The sequence below is a fragment of the Tachyglossus aculeatus genome, chromosome 4 (genome assembly GCF_015852505.1).
Source record: "Tachyglossus aculeatus isolate mTacAcu1 chromosome 4, mTacAcu1.pri, whole genome shotgun sequence".
Classification (NCBI taxonomy): Eukaryota; Metazoa; Chordata; class Mammalia; order Monotremata; family Tachyglossidae; genus Tachyglossus; species Tachyglossus aculeatus.
Genome location: NC_052069.1, coordinates 26,146,614 through 26,174,536, shown reverse-complemented (window position 1 = coordinate 26,174,536; position 27,923 = coordinate 26,146,614). Strand labels below are relative to the sequence as shown.

General features: G+C 43.3%; 1 protein-coding gene across 2 annotated transcripts in view; it reads left to right on the top strand.

Annotated features, from left to right (window-relative positions):
- The window catches only part of LRRIQ3 (leucine rich repeats and IQ motif containing 3), a 141,456-nt gene that overhangs the window by 84,653 nt on the left and 28,880 nt on the right, over window positions 1-27,923 (top strand). For both annotated transcript variants that reach the window (XM_038745812.1, XM_038745811.1), the window contains exon 5: window positions 2,426-2,594. In XM_038745812.1, coding sequence (XP_038601740.1) covers window positions 2,426-2,594 — 169 coding nt within the window. The remainder of the gene's footprint in view (window positions 1-2,425; window positions 2,595-27,923) is intronic.

Here is a 27,923-nt window from a genome sequence, read left to right as displayed (position 1 = left end):
GTGAGGAGATTAGTGGTGGAGGAGCGGAGGGTGCAGGCTGGGCAGTAGAAGGAGAGAAGGGAGGTGAGGTAGGAGGGGGCGAGGTGATGGACAGCCTTGAAGCCCAGGGTGAGGAGTTTCTGCCTGATGCGCAGATTGATCGGTAGCCATTGGAGGTTTTTGAGGAGGGGAGTAATATGTCCAGAGCGTTTCTGGACAAAGATAATCCGGGCAGCAGCATGAAGTATGGATTGAAGTGGAGAGAGACACGAGGATGGGAGATCAGAGAGAAGGCTAGTGCAGTAGTCCAGACGGGATAGGATGAGAGCTTGAATTAGCAGGGTAGCGGTTTGGATGGAGAGGAAAGGGCGGATCTTGGCAATGTTGCGGAGCTGAGACCGGCAGGTTTTGGTGATGGCTTGGATGTGAGGGGTGAATGAGAGAGCGGAGTCGAGGATGACACCAAGGTTGCGGGCTTGTGAGACGGGAAGGATGGTAGTGCCGTCAACAGAGATGGGAAAGTCAGGGAGAGGACAAGGTTTGGGAGGGAAGACAAGGAGCTCAGTCTTCGACATGTTGAGCTTTAGGTGGCGGGCGGACATCCAGATGGAGATGTCCTGAAGGCAGGAGGAGATGCGAGCCTGGAGGGAGGGGGAGAGAGCAGGGGCAGAGATGTAGATCTGGGTGTCATCAGCGTAGAGGTGATAGTTGAAGCCGTGGGAGCGAATGAGGTCACCAAGGGAGTGAGTGTAGATTGAGAACAGAAGGGGACCAAGCACTGAACCTTGGGGAACTCCCACAGTAAGAGGATGGGAGGGGGAGGAGGAGCCTGCAAAAGAGACTGAGAAAGAACGACCGGAGAGATAAGAGGAGAACCAGGAGAGGACTGAGTCTACAAACAATAAGCATTCAATAAAGACCATTGATTTCGGTGGTTGGCACAGGGTAAGTGCTAATTGAGAAGCATCATGGCTTAGTTGAAAGAGCCCAGGCTTGGGAGTCAGAGGTGGTGGGTTCTAATTCCGGCTCTACCACTTATCAGCTGTGTGACTTTGGGAAAGTCATTTACCTTCTCTTTGCCTCAGTTCCCTCATCTGTAAAATGGGGATTAAGACTGTGAGCCCCACGTGGAACAAGCTGATTATCTTGTATCTACCCCAGTGCTTAGAACAGTGCTTGGCACAAAGTAAGTGCTTAAACATACCATTATTAGTAAGCGCTTAATAAATCCCGTAATTATTATTAATACTATTGAATGATTGCAGGGGGCATTTTGTCTGCTTCAGAATGTTCATCCTCCCCTCCATTGTGTGCTCCAGTTCTTTTCTAAGAAGCTCTCAGCTTTCCTATTGTCCAGTAAACATTTGGCACTGAGGTTTGGTGGAAAAAGTAATATAGGCTGAGGAAATGATGTGTGCATCACTCAAAAGTGTTTCTGCTTACTTGGGGAAAGAGATGGATATGGGAACATTTTAAATCAAGAAAGAGGATTTGGGAGAGTTAGGAATTGCCCTGCATCTTGAGCATTCAAAAGGAGCTGGACATTTCATGTAGTGATAAAATCTCACTTGGGAAGAATATAGTACAGTACCATAGGGAAGATAGACAGGATCCTTGTCCACAGGGAGCTGACACAAGTACAGCGCTCTTCTTCCCCCTCTCTCTACCTCACCCCTCTCTCTCCCTTTCTCTCTCTCTCTATTTGAGGGATATTGACTTTTATTAACTTTCTCAAGTCAATCCTCCAATGTTTTCCACACAATGAATGCACGCCCAGTGGAAAATGTTCTTGAAGACTGCAATTATGCTGTAACTCTCAGCAAGAATCCAGATTGGGTTCATTAACATTCTGGAGGAATCTTGAAGATTATATATGTAGTCCCCTTCATTCAGTCAGTCATATTTATTGAACACTTACTGTGAGCACAGCATTGTACTAAATGCTTGGGAGAGTACAATATAATGATAAACAGACACATTCCCTGCCCACAACGAGCTTACAGTCTAGAGGGAGAGGCAGGCATTAATAGAAACAAATAAATAAGAGGTATATACATAAGTTCTACGGGGCTGGAACGGGGAGGAAGATGAATAAAGGGAGGAAATCAAGGTGATGCAAAAGGGAGTGGGAGAAGAGGAAAGGAGGACTTAGGGAAGGCCTTTTGGAGGAGATGTGCCTTCAATATTTAGGTTACATTGGACATGACTCTTCTAGCCACTATCTCTGGACTATCCAAACCATTGTGGTATCCCTGAACTTCAACCCAGGTTCACCTGACTTGCTTAGAACAGTGCTTGGCACATAGTAAGTGCTTAACAAATACCACCATCATCACCAACATGATTCCTTGTGAACATTTTTTTCCCTTTTTCTCCAGCTAAAAGCACTGGCAGAATTTGTGGTAAAACACACACACACACACATATGTTTGTTTTTTTCCTATAGGAAGATTTTCTTGCATAAAAGGAAACACCACAGACATTACAACTTCAGTGGAGCAAAACAGATTTACGTTTTCTACAGACCTGCCATGTATGATCATAAAAGCTTTATGCACCATATCATTAACTCAGCACAGACAACTGAAAAAGCAAAGATTGCAACTGGGACACCGGTAAGTATGCTATTAAAAGTTCATGTTAAAACTTTATTTTATAAAACTGTATATTCAGAAGATTGAGTCAACCACTACCTGCAGATGGTAGGGCTAGGTTTAAAAAAAACCATGAACCTCTGTTAAAAATCCTCATTCTTAAATTTAAAAAATGTAATTAGAAATCCGATGCCTGTCTGACATTTAATACCAGATGAAAAAAGAACATAGTACAGTAGAAGTAAGTAGTACGGAATCTTGACTGTAAATGTGCCACTCTTTTTATAAGTCAAACTGCGCATTTATATTACTCTGTTGCTCTGGAAGTTGTAATATTTATTGAGCACTCACCGGATACAATGAACTGCACTAAATGCATGGAATCAAGTTTATCCTAGATTGAGAAGCGGCTCGACCTTGCGGATAGAATAAGGACCTGGGAGTTAGAAGAACCTGGGTTGTAATCCCAACTCTGCCACCTGTCTGCTGTGTGACCTTGGGCAAGTCACTTCACTTCTCTGTGCTTCAGTGGCCTCATCTCTAAAACAGGGATTAAGATTGTGAGCCACATTTGGGACAGGGGCTGTATCCATCTTGATTAGTTTGTATCCACCCCAGTGCTTGACATATAGTAAGCGCTTAACAAATACCATTATTATAGTATTAAAGCCCTACTGAGAGCTCACCTCCTCCAGGAGGCCTTCCCAGACTGAGCCCCCTTTTTCCTCTACTCCTCTCCATCCCCCCACCCTACCTCCTTCCCCTCCCCATAGCACTTCTATATAGTTGTACAGATTTATTACTCTATTTATTTTACTTGTACATATTTACTAGTCTATTTATTTTGTAAATGATGTGCATATAGCTATAATTCTATTTGTTCTGACAATTTTGACACCTGTCTACATGTTTTGTTTTGTTGTCTGTCTGCCCCTTCTAGACTGTGAGCCTGTTTTTGGGTAGGGACCGTTTCTATATGTTGCCAACTTGTACTTCCCAAGTGCTTAGTACAGTGCTCTGCACACAGGAAGTGCTTAATAAATACAGTTGACTGAATGCATGAATGAACACTGTTGGGTAGGGACTGTCTCTATATGTTGCCAACTTGTACTTCCCAAGCGCTTAGTACAGTGCTCTGCACACAGTAAGCGCTCAATAAATACAATTGATGATGATGATGATGATGAACAGAAATGGAAACATGAGGAAAGACAAAAACAGAAACAAGAACTAATTTTAACCCTTTATCCAACTATTTCCGATCTAGTTTATGATCCGACTTCCAGCAGTTACTACTAAGGAGAGGGAAGAGGGGAAACAGGAGAAAAAGAGAGAGTACTGGAGCATTATTTTGCATCACTTTGTCTCTTTTTTCCCAACTAAAGACTTTAGCTACACGAGCATCCGAGCTGTTATTTGATCTAAGTTCTAGTTTCGGCAGGGAGTAATTCTCTTCCTCTTTATCAGCTTCTGGGTCAACTATGAATTTCTGTTTAATATCTTTTTTTATCTTTAATATCTGTCTCCCCCTGTAGATTGTAAGGTTCTGTGGGTAGGGATTATGTCTGTTGTATTGTACTATCCTAAGCACTTAGTACCTTGCTGTGCATACAGTAGCACTCAATAAATACCACTGATTGCCTGACTGATTGATAAACCTGAGTTGGCTCTCCAGAATGAGATTACCCAGTAGTAATTATGGTATTTGTTAAGCACTTACTATGTGTCAGGCACTGTACTAAGCGCTGGGGTGGCTGCAGACAAATCAGGTTGGACACAGTCCCTGTCCCATGTGGGTCTCACAGTCTCAATCCCCCTTTTACAGATGAGGTAACTGAGGCCCAGAGAAGTGAAGTAATAGTGATGGTATTTGTTAAGCTCTTACTATGTGCTAAGCACTGTTCGAAGTGCTGGGGTAGATACAAGGTAATCAGGTGATTTGCCCAAGGTCAGACAGCAGATAAGTGGTGGAGCTGGGATTAGAACCCATGACCTCCGACTCCCAGCTCCATGCTCTTTCTACTATGCCATGCTGCTGTTTGAGTGTCCAATGAGTATCATGTATTTGTAGTAAAAGCCTGGAAAAATAGAAGCATAAGACACATTCCCTGACTTCAAAAATTTCACACTTCAACAGAGAAGACAGGCATACAGATATTTACAAGTATTTACAGAGAGTAGAGTCCTGATAAGTAATTGCAGGTACAACTGAATATACACAAGGTTTGAGGATGACGGTGGATGAATGCATAAGTGCTAGAGGTTCCTTAAGAGAAGCAGGGTTCTAGTCAAAAGAGCATAAGACTGGAAGTCAGATGACTTTCATTCATTCATTCATTCATTCAGTCGTATTTATTGAGCGCTTACTGTGTGCAGAGCACTGTACTAAGCACTTGGGAAGTACAAGTTGGAAACACATAGAGACGGTCCCTACCCAACAGCGGGCTCACAGTCTAGAAGGGGGAGACAGACAACAAAACAAAACATATCAACAAAATAAAATAGAATAAATATGTACAAATAAAATAGAGTAATAAATATGTACAAACATATAATAAATATGTACAAATAAAATAGAGTAATAAATTTGTACAAACATATATACATATATGTATATATATGTATACTTGGGTTCCAGTTCCAGACTTGGGTTCCAGTTCTGGCTCTCCCTCTTGCTAGCTATGTGATCTTGGTCAAGTCATTTAGTTTCTATTTGCCTCCTCTTTCTCATCTGCAAAATGAGGATAAAGTATTTGCTCTCCCTACCTTCCGACCGTGAGCCCTTTGTGGGGCAGGGACTCTGTCCATCATGATAACCTTTCTTCTATCCCAGTGCTTTGCCGAGTGTGCCAAAAACTCTAAGTGCTGGGGTAGATACAGGATGATGAAGTCCTACAAGGGGCTCACAGTCTAAATAGGAGGGAGGACAAACATTGTATCCTCATTTTGCCAATGAAAGAACTGAGGCACAGAGGAGTTAAGTGACTTTTCTAAGGTCATATAGCAGGCAAGTGGTGGAGCCGGAATTAGAACTGAGGTCCTGTATCTCCCAGGCCCGTACTCCTTCCACTAGGCCACACTGCTTCCTGTGGCTTCCTGTTGATTATCCACCTTCACATCAAGCAGAAACTCTTTACCATAAGCTTTGAGGCCTTCAACCACCTTGCCCCGTCCTACCTTATTTCCCTTCTTTCCTACTACTTACAACCTCCTCCCTTGTTCTCTTTCCCACATACCCACCCCTGACAGATCTGTATTTTCCGTGACGGAGACCACTGTTCTTTTGACCGCCTCTTATTCATGCTTACTCATTCACTCATTTCATTCAATTGTATTTATTAAGTGCTTACTGTCTGCAGAGCACTGTACTAAGCACTTGGGAAAGTATAATTTTTAGACTGTGAGCCCACTGTTGGGTAGGGACTGTCTCTATATGTTGCCAATTTGTACTTCCCAAGCGCTTAGTACAGTGCTCTGCACACAGTAAGTGCTCAATAAATATGATTGATGATGATGATGATATAATACAACAATGTATCCCCTATCTTAAAAAAACCTCTCCCTTCGCCCCACGGCTCCCTCCAGCTATCATCCCATTTTCCTCCTACCTCCTTACCTCCTTCCCCTCCCCACAGCACCTGTATATGTGTATGTATGTTTGTACGTATTTTTTACCCTATTTATTTATTTATTTTACTTGTACATATTTATTCTACTTATTTTGTTTATGCGTTTTGTTTTGTTCTCTGTCTCCCCCTTCTAGACTGTGAGCCCACTGTTGGGTAGGGAAAGTCTCTATATGTTGCCAACTTGTATTTCCCAAGCGCTTAGTACAGTGCTCTGCACACAGTAAGCACTCAATAAATACGATTGAATGAATGAATATGATCTCAGGTGAAGGGAACTTATCAGGGAAGGCTTGTTGGAGGATGCAGTCTTCCCAAAGGGCTTGGACAGTGGAAAAGGCTGATGTCTGGTGGATTTACAGGGGGATGTAGTTTCAGGCCAGAGGGCAAATGTGGGAAATATGCCATCCCACTCTAGGGCTCTTCAGTACATCTGGGTGCTTCATCTTCAATTTCTAATGTCTTTATGAAGTCCTCCCACTTTGAATTAAAAATACGAATTCTAATACTGAATCCTTTTTCATTTCTCAGGCATGTAGTTTCTTTGGTCGATCTGTCTTTTCCAACCTCTGATCTGTTATCTTTTGTCTCCCCAGTGTTTAGCACAATGTTTGTCACTTAGTAATAATAATAATAATGGCATTTATTAAGTGCTTACTATGTGCAAAACACTGTTCTAAGTGCTGGGGAGGTTACCAGGTGATCAGGTTATCCCACGGGGGGGCTCACAGTCTTAATCCCCATTTTACAGATGAGGTAACTGAGGCACAGAGAAGTTAAGTGACTTGCCCAGTCACACAGCTGACAATTGGCAGAGCTGAGATTTGAACCCATGACCTGGGACTCCAGAACCCGTGCCCTTTTCCACTGAGTCATGCTGCTTCTCCAACGTGTAAGCCTAACAAATGAACTTATCCAGTCTTGGCTGCTCTTACCCTTTCCTTATAATTTTGTTGGTTGATTGTCAGAAATTTCACTTAGAAGTGACTAATACAAAATGATTCTCCCCTGATTTGAGAAGATAATAATAATGATAATAATAATAATAATAATAATAATAATAATGACATTTATTAAGCACTTACTATAATCAAAGCACCTTTCTAAGTGCTGGATACTAAAGAAGGAGAAAAAAAACCCAGGTGAATTGAAGGAAAATGTGAAAGAGGTTCTAAGAAACCACTTCTTAACCCTTCATCTATTTTTTTGCAGCTAATTTCAACTTTGTAAAATATCCTATTTACTGCTGTTCTGTTCATTCACTTATTTTTTTTTTATTTTGTTCATACTGCACATTCTTAAACATAATTGCATTCAGTTTCTGGCAGGGAATTTGTTAATTTGCATTAAATGGTGAATGAAACTCAGGCTGTTACCAACCATGAAGTTGAAACTCTTGAATTGTCCATCATATGGCTTTAGATTTCTATATAGAATTAGCACTACTTTTTTTTTTCTTCCTCTTTGTTTCTCTTTGACATTAAGTACCAGTGGGGAATGACATTTAGGACTGCTTTATTATTAGACTGCAGTTAGGAGAGGTAACCCAAATCACTGCATTTCTTTTCCCATCTACATGCTCTAGCTCAGGCCAAATCTTGGGATAGCGTATATGAAATGATCGCTTCTAGATTGCTTCATCATCATCATCATCAATCGTATTTATTGAGCGCTTACTATGTGCAGAGCACTGTACTAAGCACTTGGGAAGTACAAATTGGCAACATATAGAGACAGTCCCTACCCAACAGTGGGCTCACAGTCTAAAAGGGGGAGACAGAGAACAAAACCAAACAAACAAAATTAAATAAATAGAATAGATATGTACAAGTAAAATAAATAGAGTAATAAATATGTACAAACATATATACATATATACAGGTATATACAGGTACATATATACAGGTATAACCTACCCAACAACGGGCTTTCAGTCTAGAAGGGGGGAGGCAGACAACTAAACAAGTAGATAGGCATCAATAGCATCAAAAGATAAAGAATTATAGATATATACACATCATTAATAAAATATACAGAGTAATAAATATGTACAAATATACAAGTGCTGTGGGGCAGGGAAGGGGGGGAGTAGGGGCGATGGGGATGGGGGGACGAGCCAAGAAAAAGGGAGGCTCAGTCTGGGAAGGATTCCTGGAGGAGGTGAGCTCTCAGTAGGGCTTGGAAAAGGGGAAGAGAGCTAGTTTGGTGGATGTGAGGAGGGAGGGCATTCCAGGCCAGAGGTCAATGGCGGGACATGTAAAAACGAGGCCAAGTGAGGAGGTTAGTGGTGGCAGAGGAGTGGAGTGCGCGGGCTGGGCTGGAGAAGGAGAGAAGGGAGGTGAGGTAGGAGGGGGCGAGGGGATGGAGAGCTCTGAAGCCAATAGTGAGGAGTCTTAGTTGTGTGTGTGTGTATATATTGGGAATTGATGGTGAGAATAACTGAGTAATTGTTGTTATAGAAGAGAGATGTATTTTCTTCCACCCCCTTCAAACATCTCTCTCTAATGGCCCCTACTCCATCCTAATTCTCTTTGACCTTTCTGTTGTCTTCAATACTGTGGAATGCCCCCTTCTCCTGGAAACATGAAATAACTTTGGCTTCACCCTGACACTGTTCTCTCCTGGTTCTTCTCCTTCCTCTCTGGCCGCTCCTTCTCAGCCTCTTTTGCTGGTTCCTCTAACTGCGGAAGTCCCTCAAGGCTCAGTTCTAGGTCCTCTTATATCCTCCATCGTATCCACTCCCTCGGAGAACTCAATCGTTCCCATAGCTTTAACTATCACCTCTACGTGGATGATTCCCAATTCTATTTCTCCAGCCCTGAACTGTCTCCTTCACTGCAGCCTTGCATTTCTTCCTGCCTTCAGGACACCTCTACTTCATCAATCGTATTTATTGAGCGCTTACTGTGTGCAGAGCACTGTACTAAATTGAATACTTCTACTTGCGAAGCAGCATGGCTCAGTGGAAAGAACACGGGCTTTGGAGTCAGAAGTCAGGGGTTCAAATCCCAGCTCCACCAATTATCAGCTATGTGACTTTGGGCAAGTCACTTAACTTCTCTGCCTCAGTTACCTCATCTGTAAAATGGGATTAAGACTGTGAGCCCCCTGTGGGACAGCCTGATCACCTTATAATCTCCCCAGCGCTTAGAACAGTGCTTTGCATAGAGTAAGCGCTTTATAAATGCCATTATTATTATTATTATTATATCCTGCCAACACCTCACACTAAATATGGCCAAAGCAGAATTCTTCATCTTTACACCCAAACCTTGTCATCCCTCTGACTTTATCACCACAAACTCCACCATTATCCTCCTTTCCTCACGAGCCCATAAGCTTGCCATGATGTTCGACTCATCTGTCTCATTCAACCCACATTTTTGTCACCAAATCCTGTCAGTTCTACCTTCTAAACATTCTCTAGAATCCACCTTTTCCTCTCTATGCAAGCTGCTGCATGCTGGGCCAACCATTTACTGCCTTGACTACTGTGTATCAGACTCCTCACTGAACACTCTACCCCTCTTGTCTTGTCTCTTGTCTCTCCCCTCTCCAGGCATACTTCACTCTGCTGCCCAGATGGCATTTCTGAAAACCTGTTCAGTTTACATCTTCCCACTTTTCAAACACCTCCAATGTTTGCCCATCCACCTCTGCATCGAAAAGAAACTCCTTAACAGTGGGTTGAAAGCACTCAATCACCTCTCTCCCTCCTACCTTGCTTTACTGAGCTCCTGCTAAAACCCAATCATACATTTTGCTTCTCTAAGCCAGTGTAATCACGGCAACATCCTTCTGCTAACCCCTTGCCCATGGCCTTCCTCTGACCTGGAATTCCTTCCCTTTTATTTTGTCAATGATGTGCATATAGCTATGATGATTTTGACACCTGTCTACATGTTTTGTTTTGTTGTCTGTCTCCCCCTTCTAGACTGTGAGCCCATTAATAAGAATAATAATAATAATGGTATTTATTAAGCACTTACTATGTGCAAAGCACTGTTCTAAGCGCTGGGGAGGTTACAAGGTGATCAGGTTGTCCCACGGGGGGCTCACAGTCTTAATCCCCATTTTACAGATGAGGGAACTGAGGCCCAGAGAAGTTAAGAGACTTGCCCAAAGTCACAGCTGACAATTGGCAGAGCCGGGGTTTGAACTCATGACCTCTGACTCCAAAGCCCGTGCTCTTTCCACTGAGCCACGTTGCTTCTCTAATCTCCATTGCTCTTCTCTTCTCCATTGTTGGGTAGGGACCATCTCTATATGTTGCCGACTTGTGTGCCAATATGTGCCGATATGTGTGCAGAGTATCAATCAATCAATCAATCATATTTATTGAGCGCTTACTATGTGCAGAGCACTGTACTAAGCGCTTGGGAAGTACAAATTGGCAACACATAGAGACAGTCCCTACCCAACAGTGGGCTCACAGTCTAAAAGGGGGAGACAGAGAACAGAACCAAACATACCAACAAAATAAAATAAATAGGATAGAAATGTACAAGTAAAATAAATAAATAAATAAATAAACAGAGTAATAAATATGTACAACCATATATACATATATACAGGTGCTGTGGGGAAGGGAAGGAGGTAAGATGGGGGGATGGAGGGGGGACGAGGGGGAGAGGAGGGAAGGGGCTCAGTCTGGGAAGGCCTCCTGGAGGAGGTGAGCTCTCAGCAGGGCCTTGAAGGGAGGAAGAGAGCTAGCTTGGCGGATGGGCAGAGGGAGGGCATTCCAGGCCCGGGGGATGACGTGGGCCGGGGGTCGACGGCGGGACAGACGAGAACGAGGTACAGTGAGGAGATTAGCGGTGGAGGAGCGGAGGGTGCGGGCTGGGCTGGAGAAGGAGAGAAGGGAGGTGAGGTAGGAGGGGGCGAGGTGATGGACAGCCTTGAAGCCCAGGGTGAGGAGTTTCTGCCTGATGCGCAGATTGATCGGTAGCCATTGGAGGTTTTTGAGGAGGGGAGTAATATGTCCAGAGCGTTTCTGGACAAAGATAATCCGGGCAGCAGCATGAAGTATGGGCAGAGTACTGTGAGCTCTGCACAAAGTAAGCGCTCAATAAATACAATTGAATGAATGAATAGCCCACCACTCTCCCCACCCTCAAATCCCACCTAAAATCCTCTACGAGGCCTTCCCAGACTAAGTCCTTATTTCCCCTATCTGCCTTCCATTCCACATCGACTATGTACTTGGCTGGGTACCCCTTAAGGAGTTTATTCTCACCCAGCTTCACAGCTTGTACGCACATATCTTTTTACTCTGATTTCCCCTATCTGTAATTTATTTGAGTTTATTTTAATGTCTATCCCCCACCACCAACTGTAAACTCCTTGTAGTAATACAACTCTATTGTACTTTTCCCCACACAAACAGTAAACTTCACACAGTAAGCACTCAACAAATACTACTGATTGACTGTGTGAGTGTCAGCATATGAGAAGCAGAGTGGCATAGTGGAAAGAGCATGGGCTTGGGAGTCGGAGGTCGTGGGTTGTGGGTTCTAATCCTGGTGCAACCACTTATCAGCCATGTGACTTGGGGCAAGTCACTTAGCTTTTCTGTGCCTCAGTTACCTCATCTATCAAATGGGGATTAAGACCGTGAGCCCCACATGGGACAACCTCATTACCTTGTATCTCCCCCAGCGCTTAGAACAGTGCTTGGCACATAGTAAGCACTTAACAAATGCCACCATTACTATTATTATTACATGAGAATATGCAATTCTATTTGAGTGTGTCTTTCTGAGGAGACTGCAAAAATCAATCAATCGTATTTATTGAGCGCTTACTGTGTGCAGAGCACTGTACTAAGTGCTTGGGAAGTACAAGTTGGCAACATATAGAGATGGTCCCTACCCAACAGTGGGCTCAATAAATATGATTGATTGATTGGATCTTTCCCCTATTGTTCTAAATTCTATTCCATGCTTTCTCTCTGGAACTCTCAAAGAAACACCAATATCTACACCTCTATCTGCACATTTTTTCTTAAAGGAATAGCAAGAGTGGTTAACAGCAAGAAAGAAACAGGTGTCATGATAGATTGGTTGTTCCTCTTCTCAGTAAAGTATAGTGGGTGAGAATAACTGACCATGGAACTTAGTATTTCTCTGAATCCACTAATAAATGTCACCAAGAAATCCAGCAGTGGCATGCACTGCACCTGAACTCCTGCTAGCCGTCTTGAATTATGTGCTGCTGAATCACAGGATCAGGAGTAAGAATGTATGAAAGATTCAGCATATGCCATGACCATTAGAAACTTCAGATTCATTCACTCATTCATTCAATCGTATTTATTGAGCGCTTACTGTGTGCAGAGCACTGTACTCTAAGTGCTTGGGAGGTACTAGTCGGCAACATCTAGAGCCGGTCCCTACCCAACAGCAGGCTCACAGTCTAGAAGGGGGAAACAGACAACAAAACAAAACATATTAACAAAATAAAATAAATAGAATAAATATGTACAAATAAAACAAATAAATAAATAGAGTAATATGTACAAACATACATACATATATACAGGGTATATTGCATTTCAGATGGATATGTTCTGCTACTGGTTGGAATCCATCTTGGGAAATACCTCTGTCGGCATGATTATCATCATATAATCATCAACATCATCAGAGAAGCAGGGTGGTCTAGTGGAAAGAGCCCAAGTCTGAATCTCAGAGGACTTGGGTTCTAATCACTTATTCATTCAATCATATTTATTGAGCACTTACTGCGTGCAGAACACTGTACTAAGCGCTTGGGAAGCAGAGAAGCAGCGTGGCTCAGTGGAAAGAGCACGGGCTTTGGAGTCAGAGGTCATAGGTTCAAATCCCGGCTCTGCCAATTATCAGCTGTGTGACTTTGGGCAAGTCACTTAACTTCTCTGTGCCTCAGTTCCCTCATCTGTAAAATGGGGATTAAGACTGTGAACCCCCCTTGGGACAACCTGAAAACCTTGTATCTATCCCAGCAACCTGATCAGCTTGTAACCTCCCCAGGGCTTAGAACAGTGCTTTGCACCTAGTAAGCACTTAATAAATGCCATTATTGTTATTACCAGCTGGCAATATATAGAGACGGTCCCTACCCAACAGTGGGCTCACAGTCTAGAAGGGGGAGACAGAGAACAAAACAAAACATATTAACAAAATAAAATAAATAGAATAAATATGTACAAAGAAAATAAAATAGAGTAATAAATACGTACAAACATATATACATATATATACCATCTCTGTCTTTTGTCTACTGAGTTTCCATGGGCAAGCCATTGAACTTATCTGGGCCTCAGTTTCCTCATCATTCAGAGATCCAGTACCTGTTCTCCCTCCCGCTTAGATTGTGAGCCCCCCGTGAGACAAGGACCGGGTCCACTCTGATTAACTCATATCTATCCCCGTGTTTAGAACAGTGCTTGACACATAGTAAGTGCTTGACAAATACCATTATTATTCTTATCATCATCATTAATAGCTATAAACTTACATTTAATGTGCGTGTATTGTCACAGAATCATACCAAAGCAGGAGCAGGAGACGCAGCTTAGCCTAGAGGAAAGAATGTGGGCCTGAGCATCAGGGGATTTGAGGTCTATTCCCATCACCCATCACCCTCCCTCCGGGCTCGCATCACCTCCTGCCTTCAGGACATCTCCATCTGGATGTCCGCCCGCCACCTAAAGCTCAACATGTCGAAGACTGAGCTCCTTGTCTTCCCTCCCAAACCTTGTCCTCTCCCTGACTTTCCCATCTCTGTTGACGGCACTACCATCCTTCCCGTCTCACAAGCCCACAACCTTGGTGTCATCCTCGACTCCGCTCTCTCATTCACCCCTCACATCCAAGCCGTCACCAAAACCTGCCGGTCTCAGCTCCGCAACATTGCCAAGATCCGCCCTTTCCTCTCCATCCAAACCGCTACCCTGCTCATTCAAGCTCTCATCGTATCCCGTCTGGACTACTGCACCAGCCTTCTCTCTGATCTCCCATCCTCGTGTCTCTCTCCACTTCAATCCATACTTCATGCTGCTGCCCGGATTATCTTTGTCCAGAAACGCTCTGGGCATATTACTCCCCTCCTCAAAAATCTCCAGTGGCTACCAATCAATCTGCGCATCAGGCAGAAACTCCTCACCCTGGGCTTCAAGGGTGTCCATCCCCTCGCCCCCTCCTACCTCACCTCCCTTCTCTCCTTCTCCAGCCCAGCCCGCAACCTCCGCTCCTCCACCGCTGATCTCCTCCCTGTACCTCGCTCTCGCCTGTCCCGCCGTCGACCCCCGGCCCACGTCATCCCCCGGGCCTGGAATGGCCTCCCTCTGCCCCTCCGCCAAGCTAGCTCTCTTCCTCCCTTCAAGGCCATGCTGAGAGCTCACCTCCTCCAGGAGGCCTTCCCAGACTGAGCCCCTTCCCTCCTCTCCCCCTCGTCCCCCTCTCCATCCCCCCATCTTACCTCCTTCCCTTCCCCACAGCACCTGTATATATGTATATATGGTTGTACATATTTATTACTCTATTTATTTATTTATTTATTTATTTTACTTGTACATTTCTATCCTATTTATTTTATTTTGTTGGTATGTTTGGTTCTGTTCTCTGTCTCCCCCTTTTAGACTGTGAGCCCACTGTTGGGTAGGGACTGTCTCTATGTGTTGCCAATTTGTACTTCCCAAGCGCTTAGTACAGTGCTCTGCACATAGTAAGTGCTCAATAAATACGATTGATTGATTGATCACCACTATTAGCATGCAATGTGGCCTCGCACAAGTAATGTAACTTCTCTCTGTGCATCAGTTTCCTCACCTGTAAAATGGGGGTTCCCGTATCTGTTTCCCTTCCCACTTAGATTGCGCACTTCTCGAGGGTCAGAGTCTGTTTTTAATTCCCACCTGTATACTCCTTCCCAGTGCTTAGTACACGCAGAAAGTGCTTACCAAGCAGCGTGGCTCAGTGGAAAGAGCCCAGGCTTGGGAGTCAGAGGTCATGGGTCCTAATCCCGGCTCTGCCACATGTCTGCTGTATGACCTTGGGCAAGTCACTTCACTTCTCTGAGCCTCAGTTACCTCATCTGTAAAATGGGGATTAAGACTGTGAGCCCCCCGTGGGACAACCTGATCACCTTGTAACCTCCCCAGTGCTTAGAACAGTGCTTTGCACATAGTAAGCACTTAACAAATGCCATCATTATAATTATTATTATTACTTAAATTGTCAGCCCATATGGGAGAGGGACTGTGTCTGATCTGATTAGTGCTTGACACATAGTAAAGAACAATAATAAGTATGTTATTTGTTAAGCACTTACTATGTGCCAGGCATTGTACTAAGCACTCCTCACTTTTGGCTTCAAGGCTCTCCATCACCTCGCCCCCTTCTACCTCACCTTCCTTCTTTCCTTCTCCAGACCAGCCCATACCCTCTGCTCCTCTGCCGCTAATCCCCTCACCGTGCCTTGTTCTCACCTGTCCCACCATCGACCCCCGGCCTACGTCCTCCCCCTGGCCTGGAATGCCCTCCCTCCGCACATCCGCCATGCTAGCTCTCTTCCTCCCTTCAAAGCCCTACTGAGAGCTCACCTCCTCCAGGAGGCCTTTCCACACTGAGCCCCCTCCTTCCTCTCCCCCTCCCCATCCTCCCCGTCCTACCTCCTTCCCCTCCCCACAGTACTTATATATATATATATATGTTTGTACAGATTTATTACTCTATTTATTTTACTTGTACATATTTACTATTCTATTTATTTTATTTGGTTAATATATTTCGTTTTGTTGTCTGCCTCCCCCTTCTGGACTGAGAGCCCCTTGTTGGGTAGGGACCATCTCTATATGTTGACAACTTGTACTTCCCAAGCGCTTAGTACAGTGCTCTGCACACAGTAAGTACTCAATAAATATGATTGAATGAATGAATGGGGTGGATACAGGCAAATCGGATTGGACACAGCCCCTGTCCCACTTGGAGCTCACTGTCTCAATCCTCACTTTACAGATGAGGTAACTGAGGCACAGAGGAGTGAAGTGACTTGCCCAGAGTCACACACAGAGGACAAGTGGCAGAGCCGGGATTAGAAACCATGACCTTCTGACTCTCAGGCCTGTGCTCTACTCACTATGCCCTGCTGCTTCTTTAACACATATCACAATTATTTTATTTTCATCTTTCTGTCCCTTAACGAATGAACTCAGTGATTACGATGGACTAACGGACTGACTGACAGAAGAAACAAAGCCAAACTTCAAACGATACATCTACCAACTCTACTGCATTGTACCTTCCCCGCAATTAGTACAGTGTTTTGCTCAATGAATACCACCGATTGATTGATTGGTAGCTGAGATACAGTAGCCGAAGCAGAACTGCCTGGAAGGCCACACTTAGAAAGGGAGTGTACTGTCTGAGAACCGAGGTTTCTCGAAGATTGTGATACCCGCTCAGGAAATTCCAATGAGGCCCTTTACTCAGGCAGTTTTGGGCAATCCAACAAGGGACAACTTACCCCACAGTGTACAGTGATTACCAGTCATGCATTAATCTTTAATAATAATAATAATTAATAATATTAATAATTAACCCTACTGAGAGCTCACCTCCTCCTGGAGGCCTTCCCAGACTGAGCCCCTTCCTTCCTCTCCCCCTCGTCCCCCTCTCCATCCCCCCATCTTACCTCCTTCCCTTCCCCACAGCACCTGTATATATGTATATATGTTTGTACATATTTATTTCTCTATTTATTTATTTATTTATTTTACTTGTACGTATCTATTCTATTTATTTTATTTTCTTGGTATGTTTGGTTTTGCTCTCTGTCTCCCCCTTTTAGACTGTGATCCCACTATTGGGTAGGGACTGTCTCTATATGTTGCCAACTTGCACTTCCCAAGCGCTCAGTACAGTGCTCTGCACACAGTAAGCGCTCAATAAATACGATTGATGATGATGATTAATCTTTTCTGCTTTACCTGTACGGACAATAACAGCGCCAAACAATGATTTTTGATAGTCCACTTTGGCATTTAACTGTGCCTGTGATATCATATGCATTACATAAGTTTCGCATTATAGATGACATTTACCTGGAGTCCCTCTTGCCTGAAAACAGACCAACAGACCATTGCTCTCACCACCTTGAAGTCCCTCTGAAATCACATCTCTTCCAGGAGGCCTTTCCTAATCAGAACAGTGCCAGCGCTTAGAACAGTGTTTAGCATATAATAAGCGCTTAACGAATACCTTCTTATCATTATTATATATCTGTCATTTTCCAAGTCCAAGAATGGAATGTAGGTATTAATAATAATAATTGTGGTATTTAAGTGCTTATTATGTACTAAGCACTAGGTAGATGCAAGCTAATCAGGTCAGACACAGTCCCTGCATCAGTCTAATTAGGACGGGGAACACGCATTAAATCCCCATTTTGTAGATGAGCAAACTGAGGCTCAGAGACGTTAAATGACTTTCCCAAGGTCACACAATGATGATGATGGTATTTGTTAAGTGCCTACTATGTGCCAAGCACTGTTCTAAGCACTAGGGAGGATACAAGGTAATCATGTTGTCCCACATCGGGCTAACAGTCTTAATTCCCATTTTACAGATGAGATAACTGAGGCCCAGAGAAGTTAAGTGACTTGCCCAAAGTCACACAGCAGACAAGTGGTGGAGCTGGGATTAGAACCCATGACCTCTGACTCCCAAGCCCGGGCTCTTTCCACGGAGCCACGCTGCTTCTCTTATACACAATAAGCACATGACAGAGCCGAGATTAGAACCCAGGTCCACTGGCTTTTTTTTTAAGGTATTTGTTTATTCATTCATTCATTCAATCATAATAATTGAGCACTTACTGTTTTCAGAGCACTGTACTAAGCATTTGGAAAGTACAATTCAGCAATAAAAAGAGACAATCCCTGTCCACAACAGTCTAGGAGGGGGGAGACGGTCATCAAAACAAGTAAACAGGCATCAGTAGCATCATTACAAAATAAATAGAATTATAGATCTATAGACATCATTAATAAAAATAAGTAGAATTCTAATTATAAATATGTACATATGTATACAAGTGCTGTGGGGTGGAGAGGGTGGTAATCATACTAATGATGGCATTTATTAAGCACTTACTATGTGCAAAGCACTGTTCTAAGCGCTGGGGAGGTTACAAGGTGATCAGGTTGTCCCACGTGGGGCTCACAGTCTTAATCCCCATTTTCCAGAGGAGGTAACTGAGGCACAGAGAAGTTAAGTGACTCGCCCAAAGTCACACAACTGACAGTTGGCAGAGCCGGGATTTGAACCCATGACCTCTGACTCCAAAGCCCAGGCTCTTTCCACTGAGCCACGCTGCTTCTCAAAGGGAGAAGCAAAGGGAGGGTAGAGCAAAGGGAGTGAGTTGAAGCAATGGGGAGGTAAGGAGGAGCAGAGGAAATGGGGGGTTTATTCTGTTAAGCGCTTACTACAACTCAGGCACCGCACTAAATGCTGGGATAGATTCAAGTTAATCAGGTCGGACCCAATCCATGTTCCATGCAGGCTCAAAGTCTTAATATTAATCCCCATTTTCCAGATGAAGTAACTGAGGCCCAGAGAAGTTAAGTGACTTGCCCCAAAGTCACACAACGGATAGGTGGCGGGGACGGGATTAAAGCTCAGGTCCTTTGACTCCCAAGCCCGAGCTCTTTTCACTAGGCTGCACTGGTTTATAGCACCAAAACACAATGATTTTCGTGAAGGGAAGTTTTCTTGAACCCGAAGAGAGTCGATCTATATTTTGAGGGATTGAAACTATCCTAAAATGAGTCACTATTCAACTTGACGGCATTTTGTCTCGACAGTGCTTGAAACTCTTTCTGCGGGCAAGAGCCACTTCTTCCAAACTAAATCACCTAGCTTGAAAACTGATTCATTATGATCCCCAGATGCTGCTGAATTGTTTGTACTTGGATCTTTAAAAGAGAGGGAACATGCTCGGTTCCCAGTAGGAGTCCCAAATAAGTAGCCAGGAAACTGTGGCAATTTATTACTCATAATAAATGTCGTATTGCTTGCGGCAATTCATTTCCTGTTTTGTGCTTTACTTCTATCCATAAACCAATGAGAAGATTTTTTTCTATTAAATGTGTTGATGTTTGTGACTCATTTTACCTGTTGAATAAAACAGAGTACTGGGGTCTAATTGACAATCTCAATTCTGGTCAGCTGCTTAGACGTTTGGCCATTTTATTGTTCATTGAATTTGAGAAATCTGAGACTTCCACTCTGGCATCCAAAGTTGTCACAGTGATCATCGTTATATTTGAAAATGTTGGCTGATGGGATATTCCTGAGGTTAAAAAAAAAAGATGGAAACTTTGGATTGTTTTGACGTTGTTTCAGTGTTTTGAGGTGATTCAAACCTTTCATAAATTCCCTAAATGCTGGAGATTTTTAAAAGCATTGCTTAAGAATTTGAAGTTGAAAACCTAGCAAAATGGTCAGGACCTCAGAACAGAAGTACAATCTGGGGTCAAATAAGTGATCCAGCCGTTGAAGTGTTTGTGGGTGAGGGTAAGGTGGGTACTTACCTACTTCAAAGATAGGACTACTTGTACTTCCCAAGCGCTTAGTACAGTGCTCTGCACACAGTAAATACGATTGATTGATTAAGTATATAGGTAGCTAAATACACGGAGAAACAGCGTGGCTTATTGGAAAGAGCACGTACTTGGGAGTCAGAGGTCATGAGTTCTAATCCCAGCCCTTCCATTCGTCAACTGTGTGACTTTGGGCAAGTCACTTAACTTCTTTGTGCCTCAGTGACCTCATCTGTAAAATGAGTATGAAGACTGTGAGCCCCACGTGGGACAACCTGATTACCTGGTACCTACTCCAGCACTTAGAACAGTGCTTGGCACATAGTAAGCGCTGAACAAATACCACCGTTATTATTAAATAGGAAGGGAGAATGGGGTGGAGAGATGAGAGATTTGCCAGGGACAAATATCATAAATTCACAAGATATTATTCTCACCAGCTTAATTTTGGTGGAGGATGTCTTGGCGAAATCATAGATCTAAATTGACACATCATTATTTCTTAACTTTGTAAAATATGGGAAGAATATTATCACCTTATCCAAACGGATAACCGGACATTCTCACCTCCAGGGGATGACTGATCAAGCTCTCAGCTTCTTCTTCACCTTTAGTCCTTTCCGAGACAGCCTGTCACGAACCTGATCATTCACACAAAATCCTTGGCAAGATAATCAAAGCACCTGAAGACAACTAAAAAAAAAATAACAAACAAAACTAGAAACAACTTTCTGTGACGTGCCTTGTAAATGTGCTGTCAGAAAGTACATTTAGAGTTATCTCAGAGAACATATCTATCATCACATCTCCTCCAGAAGGCCTTCCCCGATTGAGTCCTCATTTTCCCTATTCCAGCTCCCTTATGTTGTCTAGAAACCTGGATTTCTATGCTTGTTAGCACTTAATATTTAACCCACCCTTAGTTCCACAGCACTTATGCACCTAGCTGTCCTCCTTCTTCCTTGTGTTGTCTATGAATGACATAGTGGATAGAAGGGGGAGTCAGCGTGACTCAGTGGAAAGAGCCCAGGCTTGGGAGTCAGAGCCACTTGTCGGCTGTGTGACTTTGGGCAAATCACTTCACTTCTCTGGGCCTCAGTGACCTCATCTGTAAAATGGGGATTAAGACTATGAGCCCTGTGTGGGAAAACCTGATCACCTTGTATCCACCCCCCAGTTAGTGCTTTGTACATAGTAAGCTCTTAACAAGTGCCATTATCATTATTATTATTATCATTATTATTATTATTATTCTAATCCTGGCTCTGCCACTTGTCTGTTGTGTGGCCTAGGGCAAGTCACTTCACTTCTCTGTTCCCTCATCTGAAAGATAGGAATTAAGACTGTGAGCCTCATGTGGGACAGAGTCTGTGTCCAGCCTGATTTCCTTGTATCCACCCCAGCATTTAGTACAGAGCTTGGCACATATTCATTCATTCATTCAATCATATTTATTGAGTGCTTACTGTGTGCACAGCACTGTACTAAGAGCTTGGGAAAGTACAATGCAGCAATAAAGAGAGTCAATCCCTGCCCATAACAAACTTGCAGTCTACAGGGTGGGGGGAGACAAACATCAATACAAGTAAATAGACATCAATATAAATAAATTACAGATATATATGTAAGCGCTGTGGGCAGGGAGGTGGGGTTGGGTAAAGGGAACAAGTCAGGGTAACACAGAAGCGAGTGGGAGATGAGGAAAATTGGGGCTTTGTTCGGGAAGGTCTCTTGGAGAAGATGTGCCTATTCTATGCAGCGATTGGGGAGAGTGCAGTAGAAATGAGAAATGAAGTCTTAAGTACTCTCTTAGCTTCCTCTTTCTTTTCCCCTCCTTTCCTCATAGTTTTCTTCTCAAATCAAGCATTCAAAGGTATTTGTTGAGTGTTTACTGTATGCAGAGCACTGCACTAAGTGCTTAGGAAATGCTCCACCCAAACCGATGCCCACAACCATTGACAACCGGCGAATTTATGATGAAACGATAGTGGATCTCCCCCTTCTAGACTGTGAGCCCACTGTTGGGTAGGGACCGTCTCTCTATGCTGCCAACTTGTACTTTCCAAGCGCTTAGTACAGTGCTCTGCACACAGTAAGCGCTCAATAAATACGATTGAATGAATGAATGAATGTGCCTTCAGTGAGGCAACTTAGGCACATAGTGAGCACTTTAATACAACAATTACTGTTATTCTTCTTAACTTGGATCTGTACCCTTGTTAGCACTTGATATTTTATCGACCCTCGGTCCCACAACATTTATGTATCTGGCCATAATTTATTTACTTATTTTAATGTCTGTCTCCTCTAGTCTGAAAGCTCTAGTTTGAAAGTTGGTAGAGAATGTGTCTACCAACTCCGTTGTACTGTACTCTCCCAACTGCTCAGTATAGTGTTCCGCACCCAGTAAGCATTCAATAATTACTGTGGATTGATTGATAATCATAATAATAATGATGGCATTTGTTAAGCGCTTACTATGTGTGAAGCATTGTTCTAAGCGCTGGGAGGGATACAAAGTGATCAGGTTGTCCCATGGGGGGCTCACAGTTTTAATCCCCATTTTACAGATAAGGTAACTGAGGCACAGAGAAGTTCAGTGACTTGCCCAAAGTCACACAGCTGACAAGCAGCGGAGCCGGGATTAGAACCCATTACGTCTGGCTCCCAAGCCCGTGCTGTTTCCACTGAGCCACACTGCTTCTCTGAATTGATAGAGTTCCCTCCGAGTGTATATCTAGAGTTATCTAAGAGCTTAATCTCAAATTCCCTTGAGTAGGCGATGATGCTGCCTCTGATATTGAATTTTACCCCTGTGTACAATGTGACTGAAAGAGACAATGCAGGACCATCACTCTATCCACCAGTCAAGGCTTATTAAAATCATATAATAATACTAATGGCATTTATTAAGCACTTACTATGTGCAAAGCACTGTTCTAAGTGCTGGAGAGGTTACAAGGTGATCAGGTTGTCCCGCGGGGGGCTCACAGTCTTCATCCCCATTTTACAGATGAGGTAACTGAGGCCCAGAGAAGTGAAGTGACTTGCCCAAAGTCACACAGCTGACAATTGGCGGAGCTGGGATTTGAACCCATGAGCTCCGACTCCAAAGCCCGGGCTCTATCCACTGAGCCATGCTGCTTCTCTCCTCCAAGAAGCTTTCCCCAACCAAGCCCTCAATTTCTTCTACTCCGTCTCACTTCTGAGTCATTCATTCATTCAATCATATTTATTGAGAAGCAGCGTGGCTCAGTGGAAAGAGCCCGGACTTTGGAGTCAGAGGTCATGGGTTCAAATTCCGGCTCCACCACTTGTCAGCTGTGTGACTTTGGCCAAGTCACTTAACTTCTCTGTGCCCCAGTTACCTCATCTGTTAAATGGGGATTAAGATTGGGAGCTCCCCGTGGGACAACCTGATCACCTTGTAACCTTCCTAGCGCTTAGAACAGTGCTTTGCACATAGTAAGTGCTTAAAAAATGCTATTATTATTATTATTATTATTGAGCACTGACTGCATGCAGAGCACTGTACTAAGCACTTGGAAAGTATAATTCAGCAATAAAGAGACACAATCCCTGCCCACAGTGGGCTCACAGTCTAGAAAGGGGGAGACAGACATCAAAGCAAGTAAACAGGCATCAATAGCATCAATCAAAATAAACGGAATTATAGATATCTATACACACATCAAAACAAGTAAATATACATTAATGTAAATAAATACAATTATAGATATGAACATATCTACACAAATGTTGTAGGGCTGGGAGGGGGTAGAGCAAAGGGAGTGAGTCGGGGCGATGGGGAGGGAAGGGGGAACTGAGGAGAAGGGGGGCTTAGTCTGGGAAGGCCTCTTGGAGGAGGTGAGCCTTCAGTAGGGCTTTGAAGGGGGGAAGTGTGGCACTTGATATTAAGCCCCCCCTCAGTCTCACCACATTTATGCACATATCCATAAATGTCTTACTCTGGACTGTAAACTCCTTGCGTGCAGGGAATCTGCCTACCAACTCTGTTGTATTGTACTTGCCTACATACTTACTACAGTGCTTTGCGCACAGTAAATGCTCGTTAATGGATTGACTCAACCCACATATTCAGTCTATCACTATATCCTCTCAATTCAAGCTTCACAACATCGCTAAAATGAGAAGCAGCGTGGCTCAGTGGAAAGAGCCCGGGCTTGGGAGTCAGAGGTCAGGGGTTCAAATCCCGGCTCTGCCAACTGTCAGCTGTGTGACTTTGGGCAAGTCACTTAACTTCTCTGTGCCTCAGTGGCCTCATCTATAAAATGGGGATTAAGACTGTGAGCTCCCTGTGGGACAACCTGATCACCTTGGAGCCTCCCCGGCGCTTAGAACAGTGCTTTGCACATAGTAAGTGCTTTATAGATGCCATTAATATTATTATTATTATTATTGAAATCCACCCTTTCCTCTCCATCCACACTGCTATCACGGGGAATCCAAGCACTTTCTCCTATCCCACCTTGAATACTGCATCAGCCTCGTTTCTGACCTGCCTGCCTCCCATCTCTTCCCACTCTGGTCTATACCTCATTCTGCTGCCCAGATCATTTTTCTACAAAACTGTTCAGCCCACATTTCCCCACTTCTCAGGAACCCCCAGTGGTTGCCCATCCACCTCTGCATCAAACAGAAGCCCCTTATTATTGGCTTTAAAGTGCTCAATCACCTTTCCCCCAACTACCTTACCTAATTCAGGTAATACTAGGTAACACTATCCTACCTAATTCTTCAGCGCTTAGAACAGTGCTTTGCACATAGTAAGCGCTTAATAAATGCCATTATTATTATTATTATTAATTGATTTCCCAGTACAACCCAGCATGCTCGCTTCACTCATCTAGAGCCAACTTATTCACTGAACCTCTAGCTCGTCTATCTCACTACCGACCTCTCTCCCACATCCTGCCTCTGGTCTGGAGCTCCCTTCCTCTTCATATTCGGCAGACAATCATTCTCCCCACCTTCAAAGTCTTATTAAAAGCTTTCCCCTACTAAGTCATCATCATCATCATCATCAATCGTATTTATTGAGCGCTTACTGTGTGCGGAGCACTGTACTAAGCGCTTGGGAAGTACAAGTTGGTAACATATAGAGGCAGTCCCTACCCAGCAGTGGGCTCACAGTCTGAAAGGGGGAGACAGAGAACAAAACCAAACATACTAACAAAATAAAATAAATAGAATAGATATGTACAAGTAAAATAAATAAATAAATAGAGTAATGAATATGTAGAAACATATATACATATATACATATATACAGGTCCTTGTTACTTCCTTGTTACTTCTTTTCACACTCCCATTTGTGTAACCCTTGGACCCGTCATTTACCTCTCCAGGAGTCCCATAGCATGCCATGTACCTATCCATAATTTATTTATCTTTAGTAATTCCTTCTCCCCTTCTGGACTGTAAGCCACTGTGGGCAGGGAACGTGTCTACCAACTCTGTTATATTGTCCTCTCCCAAGCATTTAGTACAGTATTTTGCACCACACTTGTGTTCAATAAATACAATCGATTCGCTGATTGATTAATTGGCCAATTAACAATCACAACAACACTGCAACACAAAGACTAATCCCTCTTGGACTGATATGTTTGTTGAGAAGAGCACTTGACAGCATTTTGGGTTTTACCGCTTAGCTGCGCGAGCAATGTGGCTCAGTGGAAAGAGCCCGGGCTTTGGAGTCAGAGGTCATGGGTTCAAATCCCAGCTCCACCAAGTGTCAGCTGTGTGACTTTGGGCAAGTCACTTAACTTCTCTGGGCCTCAGTTACCTCATCTGTAAAATGGGGATTACGACTGAGAGCCCCACGAGGGACAACCTTCTCACCTTATATCCTCCCCAGCACTTAGAACAGTGCTTTGCACATAGTAAGCGCTTAGCAAATGCCATTATTATTATTATTATTATAAAGTAACTGAAACACAGAGAAGTTAAGAAGCAGCGTGGCTCAGTGGAAAGAGCACGGGCTTGGGAGTCAGAGATCAGTGCTTTGCACATAGTGAGCGCTTAATAAATGTCATTATTATTATTATTATTATTATTATTATTATTATTATTATCCTGGCTCCGCCAATTGTCAGCTGTGTGACTTTGGGCAAGTCACTTAACTTCTCTGTGTCTCAGTTACCTCATCTGTAAAATGGGAAGACTGTGAGCCCCCCAGGGGACAACCTGATCACCTTGTAACCTCCCCAGCGCTTAGAACAGTGCTTTACACACAGTAAGCGCTTAATAAATGCCATTATTATTATTATTAAGGGGCTTGCCCAAGGTCACGCAGCAGTCAAGTGGGGAAGCCGGGATTAAAACCCAGGTCCTCTGACACCCAAGTCCATGCTCTTTCCACTAGGCTACACTACTTCCACGTTCTTTACTTGGTTTCTAACTTACATGTCCTGGGAACAATCATCATCATCATCATCAATCGTATTTATTGAGCCCTTACTATGTGCAGAGCACTGTACTAAGTGCTTGGGAAGTACAAATTGGCAATATATAGAGACAGTCCCTACCCAACAGTGGGCTCACAGTCTAAAAGGGGGAGAAAAATAAAATGAGAAAACATTTACAAAAACTTCAATCATCTGTGTAGACCATCGCCTCAAAGACTGTGTGCCTCTCCAGGGACAGGGTCCTTGTCTAATTCCTACCTGTATGTTCTTTCTCAGTGCTTAGTACAGTGCTCGGCAGAATTTAAACACTTAATAAATACTGTTACTACTATTAGTACTACTGAATGATTGGAAGGCTTTCAGTGATATTCACAGCATGTTGAGTTGAGAACGCTTCTTGGTATTGCTCAATAAATATGATTGATGGATGGGTGGATGCAGCCAATGTCACTGCTCTATACAGAGCTGTGGATCTTGGTTTCCCAGGTTTTAATAATAATAATAATGGCATTTGTTAAGCGCTTACTATGTGCAGAGCACTGTTCTAAGCGCTGGGGGAGTTACAAGGTGATCAAGTTGTCCCACATGGGGCTCACAGTCTTAATCCCCATTTTACAGATGAGGGAACTGAGGCTCAGAGAAGTTAAGTGACTTGCCCAAGGTCACACAGCAGATATGTGGTGGAGTCGGGATTCGAACCCAGGACCTCTGACTCCAAAGCCCAGGCTCTTTCCACTGAGCCACGCTGCTCCTCCCAATAATATAATAATAATAATAATGATAACAATAACAATAATAATGGTATTTGTTAAGCGCTTACTACTTGCAAGTACTGTTCTCAGGGTCACTGGGGGTGTTGGACATTAAGGTTCCTTTCAGCACCTCCCAAACCCCACAGAGATGTGTAGAATTAAGTTGTGCTGGAGAATGGGTCAGTTGTGACACCCTCAACTCTGACTCAACCAACATGGAAACCTTTAGTGAAAAACTCTGTAAATACAAAGTGCATTCTAAATTGTTAATGATAACAGAAGCAATCACCATGTTATGAGTGTCTTCCTCTCAGGAACATAGTAAAGATTAATATGCCTTGACATTCTTGGAAGAGATTGCTCTACTTTTCCTAAACCTAATTTAGAGAAAGTATGTAGTACAATTTCCTCCTCCATCTCTGGGCTTTGAATAAATAAGCCTTCAATTTTTTTTTTTTATGCTGACCTCTCCCCCAGTCACTTTTATGATATTGGACAAATGTGATAATATAAAGTAGACATGTAATTCACACTCATCTGGTGGTTATTGACAAAGGCCATTGTATGTCTGACCCTTGGATTGCCTGTTGTCATTTTGGCACAATAGGGTTTAGCTGGAGCTACGGGATATCACCCCTGTTTGACCTTACACAGTCCCTTTCGCGTCTGCTACTTATGTTACAACCCTTCCTGTAACTGCCTCTCTGTCAGGTGCTGAGCAGAGACAGAGGGTGGGTAAAGGTTTGTTTTCTCCTCCTGCAAGACTTATTCTGGGAAAAAAAAAATCATATCCTTTCTATTTCAATGAATGGATTAGTGAGAAATGGAAAATTCCCAGTGCTCCATTTTTAGAATCCCTGCCCGTGTAATTTAATATTATTGGAGTTCTGATTCAATTTAATTTTGAACACGAAATTTAAAAAAAATTGTGCAGGTAAGTATAAATTAAAGACAATTTC